The 14,864-nt window shown below is 46.6% G+C and overlaps 1 protein-coding gene across 8 annotated transcripts in view; it reads left to right on the top strand.

Moving 5' to 3' along the window:
• obsl1a (obscurin like cytoskeletal adaptor 1a) overlaps nucleotides 1-14,864 on the top strand; it is a 195,474-nt gene that overhangs the window by 130,785 nt on the left and 49,825 nt on the right. For all 8 annotated transcript variants that reach the window (XM_059647569.1, XM_059647568.1, XM_059647573.1 and 5 more), the window contains 3 exons: nucleotides 2,600-2,875; nucleotides 10,153-10,419; nucleotides 11,436-11,708. In XM_059647569.1, the coding sequence (XP_059503552.1) occupies nucleotides 2,600-2,875; nucleotides 10,153-10,419; nucleotides 11,436-11,708 (816 nt within the window). The remainder of the gene's footprint in view (nucleotides 1-2,599; nucleotides 2,876-10,152; nucleotides 10,420-11,435; nucleotides 11,709-14,864) is intronic.

Genomic DNA, 14,864 nt, shown 5'->3' on the forward strand with positions numbered 1-14,864 from the left:
TGTCGTGCTGATTTGCTGCTAGCTGGCGTCCGTGCATCCTGTTGGCTAGTTTCCTTAAGGTCTGACCAATGTAATGCTTGTTGTAGTCATTGCAAAGTATTTGTAAACTACGTTGGTTCTGCATGTCATGGGTATGGGGTCTTTGGTCCTTGTGAGTTTTGTAGTGTGGCTTGTTTGCTACCATCATTCCTAGTGGTCACAGGAATCTTGTCAGTTCTGATATGTTCTTGATATAAGGTAGTGTGGCCATTATATTAGGGCGTACTATGTCCTCTTGGCATTGGCTGTCTAGTACACAGCTGCAGATAAAGTTGTTGGTATATCTGTTGTTAGCAAAAACTTTGTGCAGGTACTCTTCCTCCTTCCTGCGTAGTTCTGGTGTTTGGCTACACAACGAGCTTTCCCTCATTTCAGTGCACTCGGACTTTGAAGACCATCAATTTAACTTGGACAACATGACCATCTTAGCGCAAGCCAACCACAGACACGCACAGGAATTCCGAGAGGCCTGGTTTTCGACCTGTAATGCAATCAACAAAATGTGAAATTAGACCCCATGTACAAACCCATGCAGAACAGAACCAGAAATGACATAACCCAATTTAACAGACCAGATCATATAAACACCAAGCAGAGAACAACATCACTTCGTCAGAGGGCACGGATGATGTTGCCTGGCGTGGTGACAAAATGTCTACGATAACCAGCCAGCTCAACAAGCAAGCCAACAGCTTCAACCGTTAATGCTCGATGCCACTCCATTGCTCGTTGTAGGATTTTGTATGCATACATTAAGTGCATCATTTTCCAATTTAAATTTCATAAAGTAGTTTTGTTTTGTTCCTTCACCGGGTATGGGCATCGCTGGCAAGACCAACACTTGTTGCCTGTGACTAATTGCCGTTGAACTGAGTAGCTTGCTCAGCCACTTCACAGAGTAGTTAAGAGTTGGTCACGTTGCTATGGGTCTGGAATCACATGTAGGCCAGTGTGGATAAGGACAGCAGATTTCTTTCCCTAAAGGACACAATTGAACCAGATTGGTTTTAATGATATTCTTGTCAACATGAGGGGCATCTATTAGAAACTGATCAAATTCTAACAGAATTAGAGAGGATAAACACAGGAAGGATGTTCCTGATGACTGGGGAGTCCAGAACTATGGGTCACAGTCGAAGGATATTGGGAGGCTATTTAGGACTGAGATGAGGAGAAATTTCTTCACTCATGAAATGGTCAACCTGTGAAATTCTCTGCCACAACAGGTGGTTGAGGCTAAAATATTGAATAATTTCAGCAGACAGATATATTTCTCAGGCCAAAAGAAGTGTGGGGAGAAAGTAGGAACAGTTGGACAATCGGCTATGATCGTATTGAATAGCAAAGCAGGCCTAAAGTTTTACTCCGTGATAATGGGAACTGCAGATGCTGGAGAATCCAAAACAATAAAATGTGAGGCTGGATGAACACAGCAGGCCAAGCAGCATCTCAGGAGCACAAAAGCTGACGTTTCGGGCCTAGACCCTTCATCAGAGAGGAGGATGGGGTGAGGGTTCTGGAATAAGTAGGGAGACAGAGGGAGGCGAACCGAAGATGGAGAGAAAAGAAGATAGGTGGAGAGGAGAGTACAGGTGGGGAGGGAGGGAGGGGATAGGTCAGTCCAGGGAAGACGGACAGGTCAAGGAGGTGGGATGAGGTTAGTAGGTAGGAGATGGAGGTGCGGCTTGGGGTGGGAGGAAGGGATGGGTGAGAGGAAGAACAGGTTAGGCACCCGAAGGTTGCAGGAACAGCTGCCACCCGAAGGTTGCAGGAACAGCAACTCATATTCCGCTTGGGAACCCTACAGCCCAATGGTATCAATGTGGACTTCACCAGTTTCAAAATCTCCCCTTCCCCCACCGCATCCCAAAACCAGCCCAGTTCGTCTCGTCCCCTCCCCCCACTGCACCACACAACCAGCCCAGCTCTTCCCCTCCACCCACTGCATCCCAAAACAGGTCCAACCTGTCTCTGCCTCCCTAACCTGTTCTTCCTCTCTCCCATCCCTTCCTCCCACCCCAAGCCGCACCTCCATCTCCTACCTACTAACCTCATCCCACCTCCTTGACCAGTCCGTCTTCCCTGGACTGACCTATCCCCTCCCTACCTCCCCACCTATACTCTCCTCTCCACCTATCTTCTTTTCTCTCCATCTTCGGTCCGCCTCCCCCTCTCTCCCTATTTATTCCAGAACCCTCACCCCATCCCCCTCTCTGATGAAGGGTCTAGGCCCGAAATGTCAGCTTTTGTGCTCCTGAGACGCTGCTGGGCCTGCTGTGTTCATCCAGCCTCTCATTTTATTGTCTAAAGTTTTACTCTGTGTATGTTTTCATTAGGGAAGTTTTTAATCCCAAATATTCTTTTCATTTCAAACTGCACCATCTGCCATGGTGAAGTGTAAACCCACATCTCCAGAATATTGGCCTGGAGTCTTAGATTGGTAGCTGCATGGCATTACCATAGTGCCACTGCTTTTATCAGGTGGCAGTGGAATGTAATGTGGATTCACACACTGTGTAAGGTGTAAAGGTGAGGACTTTATTTCTGTTCTCTCCACCAGAGGCCCCGGTATTGTTTACAAACAAGGAGAAGCATCCAGAAGAAGTTTACGCCAATGAAAATGGACAGGCTGTGCTTGCAGCCATCGTCTCCAAGGATCCAGCTAATGTCACCTGGTATCGCCACAAAGAGCAGGTGACCAAGGGAGAAAAGTACGAGATGAAGACTGAGTCGCGGGTGCACAGTCTGATCATTAAGAATGTCCTGAAGGAAGATACTGGGTTTTATATCTGCCGCTCCACAGATGATGAGATGATCTTCAATGTGAACATGACCGGTAGGAATAGGGGAGCACAGAGTAGGAACACTGAACTGGAGTCAAAGGTGGGAGGGATCTGATTGTGGGTGGTTCTTTGTTGCCAAAATCAGAGATGATCAGGATCCCCCTAAAGGAGCTGAATCACACTTTTTAATTGTTGAAATGCCGGAAATGTTCCACAGGTGCATGGAAAGATATACGGAATAAATGATTCAGGTCAATGAAGTTTCCTTAAGTTGAAAAAAATGACCCACGCATTTAGGAGCTGAACATTTTCAGGCTGAGCAACCCTCAGCAGTGAGTCCAACTGCAAGGTACAACAATGTAGATACTGCTTATATTTCAGATTTCCAGCATAGGGACAGGAGGAGGCCATTCAGCTCCTCAGACCTGCTTAACTCCTCTGTTAGCTTGTAATTCCAAAGTGATTTTCAAAGTCTCCTCTTAACTGCTTCCTCAGCAATAGATTTCAGTATTTTACGAATGACTGGTGTCAGTTTAACTGTTCTGTAGCTCGCTGTCTTCTCTCTCCCTCCTGACTAACAAGTAGCATGACATTAGTATCCAATCCACACAAACCATTCTGGAATCAAAGGAATTCCATTGGAAGGCAAAGTACTTGGCTAATGGTAAGATTCTTAGTAGTGTAGATGAGCAGAGAGATCTCGGTGTCCATGTACACAGATCCTTGAAAGTTGCCAACCAGGTTGACAGGGCTGTTAAGAAGGCATACAGTGTTTTAGCTTTTATTAATAGAGGGATCAAGTTCCGGAACCAAGAGGCTATGCTGCAGCTGTACAAAACTCTGGTGCGGCCGCACTTGGAGTATTGCGTACAGTTCTGGTCACCGCATTATAAGAAGGATGTGGAAGCTTTGGAAAGAGTGCAGAGGAGATTTACTAGGATGTTGCCTGGTATGGAGGGAAGGTCTTCCGAGGAAAGGCTGAGGGACTTGAGGCTGTTTTCGTTAGAGAGAAGAAGATTGAGAGGTGACTTAATTGAAACATATAAAATAATCAGAGGGTTAGATAGGGTGGATAGGGAGAGCCTTTTTCCTAGGATGGTGACGGCGAGCACGAGAGGGCATAGCTTTAAATTGAGGGATGAAAGATATAGGACAGATGTCAGAGGTAGTTTCTTTACTCAGAGAGTAGTAAGGGAATGGAACGCTTTGCCTGCAACAGTAGTAGATTCGCCAACTTTAGGTACATTTAAGTCGTCATTGGATAAGCATATGAACGTACGTGGAATAGTGTAGGTTAGATGGGCTTGAGGTCGGTATGACAGGTCGGCACAACATCGAGGGCCGAAGGGCCTGTAACTGTGCTGTAATGTTCTATGTTCTATGAATTCTAGAAAATCAATGCAACTGTATCCATTTTGCCACAGCCATCTATTTTAGAAATCTCAGATATAGGGCTTAATCAAATGAGGACTTGCCGGATTTTAATCCTGGTATCATTTCCACTGATTATTTTTCACCAAGTTTACTTACATTTGCATTCTTCAGCTACCCCCTTTGGTAGTGAAATCTGCATTAACCCGAGATAATGGGAACTGCAGATGCTGGAGAATCCGAGATAACAAAGTGTGGAGCTGGATGAACCCAGCAGGCCAAGCAGCGTCTTAGGAGCACAAAAGCTGACATTTCGGGCCTAGACCCTTCATCAGAAAAGGGGGATGGGGAGAGGGTTCTGAAATAAATAGGGAGAGAGGGGGAGGCGGATCGAAAATGGATAGAGGAGAAGATAGGTGGAGAGGAGTCAGACAAGTTAAAGTGGCGGGGATGGAGCCTGTCGAGGTGAGTATAGGTGGGGAGGTAAGGAGGGAATAGGTCAGTCTGGGGAGGATGGACAGTTCAAGGGGGCAAGATGAGGTTAGTAGGTAGGAAATGGAGGTGCAGCTTGAGGTGAGAGGAAGGGATGGGTGAGAGGAAGAACAGGTTAGGGAGGTGGGGACAAGCTGGGCTGGTTTTGGGTTGCAGTGGGGGGAGATTTTGAAGCTTGTGAAATCCACATTGATACCATTGGACTGCAGGATTCCCAAGCAACCTTCGGATGGCATTGTTGTGGGACTGTAGGAGGCCCAGGATGGATATGTCATCTAAGGAATGTGAGGGGCAGTTGAAATGGTTCGCGACTGGTAAGTGCAGTTGTTTGTTGCGAACTGAGTGTAGGTGTTCTGCAAAGCAGTCCCCAAGCCTCTGCTTGGTTTCCCCGATGTAGAGGAGGCCAGAACAGGTACAGCGGATGCAGTATACCACATTGGCAGATGTGCAGGTGAACATCTGCTTGATATGAAAAGTCATCTTGGGTCCTGGGATGTGGGTGAGGGAGGAGGTGTGGGGGCAGGTGTAGCACTTCCTGCGGTTGCAGGGTAAAATGCCAAACTGTTTATTTTATATTACATACAAAATATTTATATATTTTATAATATATAAAAGCCTTGATGGGTATAATGTAGGAAATAAAATTGAATCCAGGTCAGGTTAAATGTACTTCACGCCACTTGGTGAAGTGTGAAATATAACACTAGTTTTCTTAATAGTTGTCTTCTTTACAAAATAGAACATAGAACATTACAGCGCAGCACAGGCCGTTCAGTCCTTGACATTGCGCTGACCTGTGAAACCAATCTGAAGCCCATCTAACCTACACTATTCCATTATCATCCATATGTTTATCCAATGACCATTTAAATGCCCTTAAAGTTGGTGAGTCTATTACTGTTGCAGGCAGGGCATTCCAGCCCTTGCTACTCTGAGTAAAGAATGTACCTCTGATATCTGTCCTATATCTATCACCCCTCAATTTAAAGCCATGTCCCCTCGTGCTAGCCATCACCATCTGAGGAAAAAGGCTCCCACTGTCCACCCTATCTAATCCTCTGATCATCTTGTATGCCTCTATTAAGTCACCTCTTAAACCTCTTCTCTCTAATGAAAACAGCCTCAAGTCCCTCAGCCTTTCCTCATAAGACCTTCCCTCCAAACCAGGCAACATCCTGGTAAATCTCCTCTACACCCTTCCCAGTGCTGCCACATCCTTCCTATAATGCGGCGACCAGAACTGTAAGCAATACTCCAAATGCGGTCGCACCGGAGTTTTGTACAGCTGCAACATGACCTCATGGCTCCGAAACTCAATCCCTCTACCAATAAAACCTAACACACCGTATGCCTTCCTAACAACCCTATTAACCTGTGTGGAAACTTTCAGGGATCTATGCACACGGAGACCGAGATCTCTCTGCACATCCACACTACCAAGAATCTTACCACTAACATAGTACTCTGTGTATTCCTGTTACTCCTTCCAAAGTGAATCACCTCACACTTTTCTGCATTAAACCCCATTTGCCACCTCTCAGCCCTGATCTGCAGCTTACCTTAACCTGCAACATTCTTCCGCACTATCCACAACTCCACCGACCTTAGGTGTCATCCGCAAATTTACTAATCCATCCTTCTACACCCTCATCCAGGCCATTTATAAAAATGACAAACAGCAGTGGCCCCAAAACAGATCCTTGCGGTACGCCACTAGTAACTGAACTCCAGGATGAACATTTCCCATCGACCACCACTCTCTGTCTTCCTACAGCTAGCCAATTTCTGATCGAAACTGCTAAACCACCCTCAATCCCATGCCTCCATATTTTCTGCAATAGCCTACCATGGGGAATCTTATCAAATGCTTTACTGAAATCCATATATGCCACATCAACCACTTTACCCTCTTTGGTCACCTTCTCAAAGAACTCAGTAAGGTTTGTGAGGCACAACGTACCCTTCACAAAACCATGTTGACCATCCCTAATCAAATTATTCCTTTCTAGATGATTATAAATCCTGCCTCTTTTAATCCTTTCCAACACTTTACCCACAACTGAAGTAAGTTGTCTACAATTACCAGGGTTGTCTCTACTCCCCTTCTTGAACAAGGGGACAACATTTGCTCTCCTCCAGTCTTCTGGCACTATTCCTGTAGACAATGACGACATAAAGATCAAAGCCAAAGGCTCTGCAGTCTCATCCCTAGCTTCCCAGAGAATCCTAGGATAAATCCCATCCAGCCGTATTTTCATACTTCCCAGAATTGCTAACACCTCCTCCTTATGAACCTCAATCCTGTCTAGTCTAATAGCCTGTATCTCAGTATTCTCCTCGACAACATTGTCTTTTTCATGTGTGAATACTAACGAAAAATATTCATTTAGTGCCTCTCCTATCTCTTCGGACTCCACGCACAACTTCCCACTACTGTCCTTGACTGGCCCTCTTAATCTAGTCATTCTTTTATTCCTGACATACCTACAGAAAGCTTTAGGGTTTTCTTTGATCCTACTTGCCAAAGACTTCTCATGTCCCCTCCTGGCTCTTCTTAGCTCTCTCTTTCGGTCCTTCCTGGTTAACTTGTAACTCTCAAGCGCCCTAACTGAGCCTTCACACCTCATTTTTACGTAAGCCTCCTTCTTTCTCTTGACAAGAAATTCAACTTCTTTAGTAAACCATGGTTCTCACGTTTGACCACTTGCTCCCTGCCTGACAGGTACATACTAATCAAGGACACGCAGTAGCTGTTCCTTGAACAAGCTTCACATTTCAATTGTGCCCAGCCCCTGCAGTTTCCTTCTCCATCCTATGCATCCTAAATCTTGCCTAATCACCTCTTAATTGCCTTTCCCCCAGCTATAACTCTTGCCCTGCAGTATGTACCTATCCTTTCCATCGCTAAAGTAAACGTAACCAAATTGTGGTCACTATCACTGAAGTGCTCACCTACCTCCAATTCTAACACCTGGCCTCGTTCATCACCCAGCACCAAACCCAATATTGCCTCGACTCTTGTTGGCCTATCTACATACAGTGTCAGGAAACCCTCCTGCAGACATTGGACGAAAACTGACCCATCTAAAGTACTCAAACTATAGCTTTTTCCGTCAATATTTGGAAAGTTAAAGTCCCCCATAACAAATATCCTATTACTTTCGCTCCTATCCAGAATCATCTTTGCAATCTTTTCTTCTACATCTCTGGAACTTTTCGGAGGCCTGTAGAAATCTCCTAACAGGGTGACCTTTCCCTTCCTGTGTCTAACCTTAACCCCTTCTACCTCAGGAGACGAGTCCTCATCAAACGTCCTTTCTGCCACCATAATACTGTTCTTGACTAGCAATGCCACACCTCCACCTCTTTTACCACCTTCCCTGATCTTACTGAACATCTGAACCCCGAAACCTGCAACAGCCATTCCTGCTAACAAAGTGTGAAGCTGGATGAACACAGCAGGCCAAGCAGCATCTTAGGAGCACAAAAGCTGATGTTTCGGGCCTAGACCCTTCATCAGAGCCCATCCAGCTTCACACTTTTTGTTATCTTGGATTCTCCAGCATCTGCAGTTCCCATTATCTCTGACAGCCATTCCTGTTCCTGCTGTATCCATGTCTCTGAAATGGCCACAACATCGAAGTACCAGGTACCAACCCATGCTACAAGTTCACCCACCTTATTCCAGATGCTCCTGGCATTGAAGTAGACCCACTTCAAACCACCTTCCTGCCTGCCGGCACACTCCTGCGACCTTGAAACCTTATTCATGACCCCATAACTCTCAACCTCATGTTTACTGGAGCTACAAATCAGGTTCTGACCCCTCTGCTGAATTAGTTTAAACCCTCCCGAAGAGCATTAGCAAATTTCCCCCCCCCAGGATATTGGTACCCCTCTGGTTCAGGTGTAGACCATCCCGTTTGTAGAGGTCCCACCTACCCCAGAACGAGCTCCAATTATCCGGGTATCTGAATCCCTCCCTCCTGTACCATGCCTGTAGCCAAGTGTTCAACTGCAGTCTCTCCCTATTCCTCACCTCACTAGCACATGGCGTGGGTAACAAACCAGTGATAACAACACTGCTGTTCTAGCTCTAAGCTTCCACCCGAGCTCCTTGAATTTCTGCTTTATATCCCCATCTCTTTTCCTACCTATGTCATTGGTGCCTATGTAGACCATGACTTGGGGCTGCTCCCCCTCCCCCTTAAGGATCCCGAAAACACTATCTGAGACATCACGGACCCTGGCACCTGGGAGGCAACAGACCAACTGCAAGTCTCTCTCGTTCCCACAGAATATCCTATCTGTTCCCCTAACTATGGAGTCTCCAATGACTAATGCTGTCCTCCTCTCCGCCCTTCCCTTCTGAGCAGCAGGGACAGACTCTGTGCCAGAGACCTGTACCCCATGGCTTACTCCTGGTAAGTCGTCCCCCCAACAGTATCCAAAACAGTATACTTCTTATTGAGGGGATCAGCCACAGGGGATCCCTGCACTGTCTGCCTGTTCCCTTTCCGTCCCCTGACTGTAACCCATCCATCTTTTTCCTGTACCTGAAGTGTGATTACCTCCCTGTAACTCCTCTCAATTACCTCCTCGGCCTCCCGAATGATCCGAAGTTCATCCAGTTCCAGCTCCAGTTCTCTAACACGGTTTCCAAGGACCTGGAGTTGGGTTCACCTCCTGTACATGAAGTCAGTGGGGACACTAGGGGTGATCCTTACCTCCCACATTCTACAGGAATTCAGCATTACATTTGTCTACATCCTACCTAGTACCCACTGTGTCACAAGTGTCTCTTTTTGTAAAAACCAAAAGAACTGTGAATGCTGTGAATCAGGAACAAAAATAAAGTTGCTGGAAAAGCTCAGCATGTCTGGCAGCATCTGTGTAGGACAAAACAGAGGAAGGTCACCAGACCTGAAACATTAACTCTGCAGTTCCCTTCACAGATGCTGCCTGACCTGCTGAGCTTTTCCAGCAACTTTATTTCTGAGCCTCTTTTTATAAATGCCTCCTGTAACCAATTACACAATCCCCATCACAATATCATTAATATACCATAAATAGAAATGAGTACACAAGGACTCAAGAAATGATCAAGAGTAGGCCATTCAATACCATAAGCAGGCTTTGCCGTTCAATTAAATGAAGGTAAAGTAGTCATTATCCTACCAGACGATGGGGCTGCTCTCTCATGTAGATAACTGGATGTGGTTTAACCTAAGAGTTACCACATCCCAGCTGAAAGAGTTTGGGAAGGAGAATCCTTCATGGTAACCTCAACCAGTATGGTAATTGAACCCACGCAGTTGGCATCATTCTGTCCAGCCAACTGAGCTAATAAGTCCTCTTGCAACAAAGGCTAATGCTGACTTTGAGAGCCATTTGAAATGGGATGAATAAGATCCTTTCATCATGATATGAAATCATCCTCAACACCTCCCCCTTTGCACCTTTGCAGAGCTGCCGCTCAGATTTGTGTTGAAGCTGGAGGACATGTGCGTTCAGAGATATGGCTCCATCACCCTGTGGTGTGAACTCAACAAGGTCAAAGGTGACGTCATGTGGCTGAAGGATGGGAAAGAGGTTCAACCTAGTCGCAAGTACATCATCCGAGCTGAGGGACGACTGCGATCCTTGACCCTATGCAAAGCGACACTTGACGACCAGGGTGAATACTCATGCGAGTCTAAAGATGACAAGACGGTGGCAAGAGTGTCCGTGAGAGGTCTGTGCTGCCTTCCCTTTGGTTTGATGTTGTGTCCATTCTAAATTACTAAAAATCACCTACATCCAGCTCTAAAACATTATCCATCTCCACCTCTGCTGGGAAATCCCTTTGCCAATGACATCCCTTCTCTTTCTTCCCAACTTCAAAGCATATTGACCCAACTATGATGCCTCTCATCCTGTCCTCACATCACCTTGTATCAGAGATAACAGGAGCTGCAGATGCCGGGAAATCTGAGATAACAAGGTGTAGAGCTGGATGAACACAGCAGGCCAGGCAGCATCTTAGAAGCAGGAAAGCTGACGTTTCGGGCCTAGACCCTTCATCATTTCTGATGAAGAGCCTAGGCCCAATACGTCAGCTTTCCTGCTCCTAAGATGCTGCCTGGCCTGCTGTGTTCGTCCAGCTCTACACCTTGTTATCTCCTCCTCACCTTGACTATCCTGCCTTTAGGGCCACCGGAATCCGACTCTGTTATCCATCGTCCACACTGTGTGAATATGGGGTCATTCCAAATTCTTGCTGCTTGTCTCCACGCTCACCACCAACCCTGATTGCCCATTACTGCTGAGCTCATTCAACTCCACTGTTTCCAAGTCAGACACACCCCAATTTCAAAATCCGATCCTTGTTTTCAAATCTGCCCATGTCCTCCCCTTCCCTGTCTCTGTAATCTCCCCCAGATCCACAACCCTCCTTTAATTGTGGCTTCTTGAGCACTCCCAAATTAATTGCTCTGCCATTAGTAGCTGCATCTTGGGATGCCTGAGCCCTGAAATTTTCTCCCTAAACCTCGCTGCCTAATCCATCCTTTAAGATGCTCCTTAAGTTGTGCTTCCTTAACCAAGCTTGCAGTCATCTGCCCAGAACGTCTTCTGGTGGCTCAAAGATACATTATGTTTGCTGGCACTCCTGTGAATCATCTTGGAACATTCCAGAATATTAAAGGGCTGTACAAATGCAAGTTGCTGGTGTGACTTTCTGGATCACAGCTGTGTTCCTTCTCATTTCAGTTCCCAGAGTCGTGGAGTTCATCTCTGACCTCCGCAGTATCACTGTGCAGGAGGGAGATGACGCTAACTTCAAGTGCATGGTGTCCCCGGAGGATGTGAGGCTGTCCTGGCGAGTGCATGGCTCCGAAATTCCACCGGGTAGCACGAAATACGTGACCTCACGGAATGGCCTGTGTCACATGCTGCTAATACGGGACTGCCAGCTTACAGACACTAGCCAAGTGATAGCAGAGGCTGAGGGAATCGTCTCCAGTGCCAACCTTCAGGTGCAAGGTAAGACACAACCTAGGGTAGTTGGGAGCATTTAACATCACCCTACAGATCCACATTTGCTAATTCGCCACATGGGTAGGCATGGAGTGAGGTATGGCTTGTCACCCTGTAAAAGATTCTATATTTATGGAAGTTGTTATTGTAGAGTAATATTGACCCTGGGCAACATGGGATGAAAAGGAAAATTAAAGGCCGTGACTTGTCCACTTTCTTTGGAATTCCAGAGGGGTTAAAGCAATCCAGGTGTCAGACACCATTTTTAAGATGAGAGATCGTAGTTTTATAATGATGTGCAAAAGAAGCAATGGTGGTACAAGGTAAACCTTTTCCTTAGTTTATTTGACTGGACAGCTAGTTTGTGATGCAGAGGGATGCTAACAGCATGGGTTCAGTTCCTACACTGGCAGAGGTTACCATGTCCCACCTGCCCTAAAGGTGTGTCATAATGTGCCTGAACAGTTTAATTGGGCTCATATGGCGTAATGGTAGTGCCCTTGCCTCTGAGCTAAGAGCCAGGTTGGAGTCCCACCTGCTGCTGAGGTGTAGAATAACATCTTGGTACAGGTTGATTAGAAAATACCTCAATCCTTTTCCTCACCTGAGGCCTTTACTGTTTTATAATTCATTCATGGTATGTGCATATCGCTGGATAGGCCAAAATTCACTGCCTGTCCCCATGAAAGAATACTCAAAAGGGCACTAGAGGTGAAGGACGTCACTGATTATGGTAAGACTGTAGAAACTGGGATTGTAACTCACTCGGAGACAGTAAGAACTGCCAATGCTGGAGTCAGAGATAACACAGTATGAAGCTAGAGGAACACAGCAGGCCAGACATCATCAGTGGAGCAGGAAAGTTGATGTTTCAGGTCCGGGACCCTTCTTCTGAAATGGCATGGGTGGGGGGATTGGAGAACAGGAATGGAGCTCAGAAATAAATAGAGAGAGGAGGGTTGGGGCTGGAGAAGGTAGGTGGGATGGTGATAGGTGAGTTCAGGTAGGGAGTGGTGGGAATTGGTTAGTGAGGTGGGAGGAGTGGATGGGTGGGAGAGAAGATGGACAGTTTGTGTCAGGTCAAGGAGGCAGGGATGAGGCTGGAGGTGGGGAGATTTTGAAACTGGTAAAATTCACATTTTGGCCATTGGCCTGTAGCCTCCCAAAGTGGTATACAAGGTGCTGCTCCTCCAGTTTCCGGGTGGCATCATGGTGACACTGGAGGCAGCCCAGGATGGACACGTCACCCACGGAGTGCGAGGAGGAGTTGAAATGGTTCTTGACTGCAAGGTGTTTGTCATGAGCAGAGCACAGGTGCTCCACAAAGTGGTCTCTGAGCCTCCGCTTGGTCTCACCAATGTAGGGGAGGCCACATCGCAATAGACCACATTGACGGATGTGCAAGTGAACCTCTCAGATGTAAAAAGCTTGGTTGGTGCCTTGAATGAGAGTGATAGGGGAGGTGTAGCACTTCCTGTGGTTGCAGGGAAAGGTGCCGGGAGTGGTGGGGCTAATGGGGAGTGTGGAGCAGATGAGGGAATTGTGGAGAGAGTGGTCCCTATGAAAGGCAGATAGGGGTGTGGACGGAAATATCTCTTTGGTTGTGGGGTTGGATTGTAGGTGGCCGAAGTGTCGGAGAATGATACATTGGATATGGAGGTTAGTGGGGTGATATGTGACAACAAGGGGGATTCTGTCTTTCTTTTTGTTGCAGGGAGGGAATGTGAGGGCAAAGGTGCAGGAAATGCAAGACATGCAGTTGAGAGCATTTTTGACCACTGAAAAGGGGAAGTTGCAGTCCTTGATATAAGAGGACTTCTGGGATATTTGGGAATGTAGCACCCCGTCTTGGGAGCAGATTCGGCGGTAGTGGAGGAATTGGAAGTAGGGGATCGCATTCTTGCAGGAAGGTGGTTGAGAGGAAGTGTAGGCTTGGCATCTGTCAGAGTTGGTGGGCTTGAAAAAGATGTCGATTTCACGGCAGACACCAGAGCTGGAGACAAAGAGACCCAGGAAGGAGAGAGAGGTATCAGAGATGGTCCAGATGAACTTGAGGTTTGGGTGAAAGGTGTAAGTAAAATTAATGAACTGGTCAAACCCCTCAAGGGAGCACAAAGCAGTGCCGATACAGGCATTGGTGTAGTAGAAGAAGAGGTGCTCCCACTGTGGTCTATTGCATCCGCTGCTCCCGATGTGGCCTCCTCTACATTGATGAGACCAAGCGGAGGCTCAGAGACGAGCATGTGTGCTCTGTTCGTGTCAAATGACAACACTTCCTGGTTGCGAATCATTTCACAACTCACCTTCCCACTCCCTGAGTGGCAAGTTCCTCCTGGGCTTCCTGCAGTGTCACAATGCTGCACAGAAACTGGAGGAGGAGCACCTCATATTCCGCCTTGAGACCCTACAGCCCGTTGACCTAAATGTCGATTTTACCAGTTTTAAAATCCTCCCAACCTCTGGTTTCATCCCATTTCCAATCCTCCCTCATCCCTGCCTCCTTGACCTGACAGAAACTGGGATTGTTATCCTCCAGAACAGGGAGGAAACTAAATGGAGCTGTTCAAAAATTATGATGAATTTTGATAGGATTAAATGAGTTGAAACTGCTTCCCTGCAGGCGGGTCAGTGACCAATTAGCAAATGAACTCTGGAGAATGATTAAATCTTTCCATCTTTCTCTGCTCTTGTTTAGTTGCTTCTAACCAGTTACATCTTTGACCAAGCTTTCAATTGTGGTGTTTACTCACATGATCCCTGGTCAAATACTACATTCTGGTATTTACCACCTCCACTGGTGTGTGGTACTCAGGAAGAATCTCTTTAAAGAAGTCCACTACCACCAATCCTCGTTTAGCTATGCGGGGAAGCGATGGCATAGTGCTAATATCGCTGGACTGTTAATCCAGAGACCCAGACAACATTCTGGGGCCCGGGTTCACATCCCACCGCGACAGATGGTGGAATTATCATTCAGTAAATATCTGGAATTAAGAATCTAATGATGACTATGAATTCATTGTCGATTGTCAGGAAAAACCCATCTGGTTCACTAACATCCTTTAGGGAAGGAAACTGCCATCCTTACCTAGTCTGGCCTCCATGTGACAGCAGACCCACAGCAATGTGGTTGACTCTTAACTGCCCACTAGGCAACTAGAA

Source organism: Stegostoma tigrinum, chromosome 7 (genome assembly GCF_030684315.1).
Source record: "Stegostoma tigrinum isolate sSteTig4 chromosome 7, sSteTig4.hap1, whole genome shotgun sequence".
In the NCBI taxonomy this organism is placed as follows: Eukaryota; Metazoa; Chordata; class Chondrichthyes; order Orectolobiformes; family Stegostomatidae; genus Stegostoma; species Stegostoma tigrinum.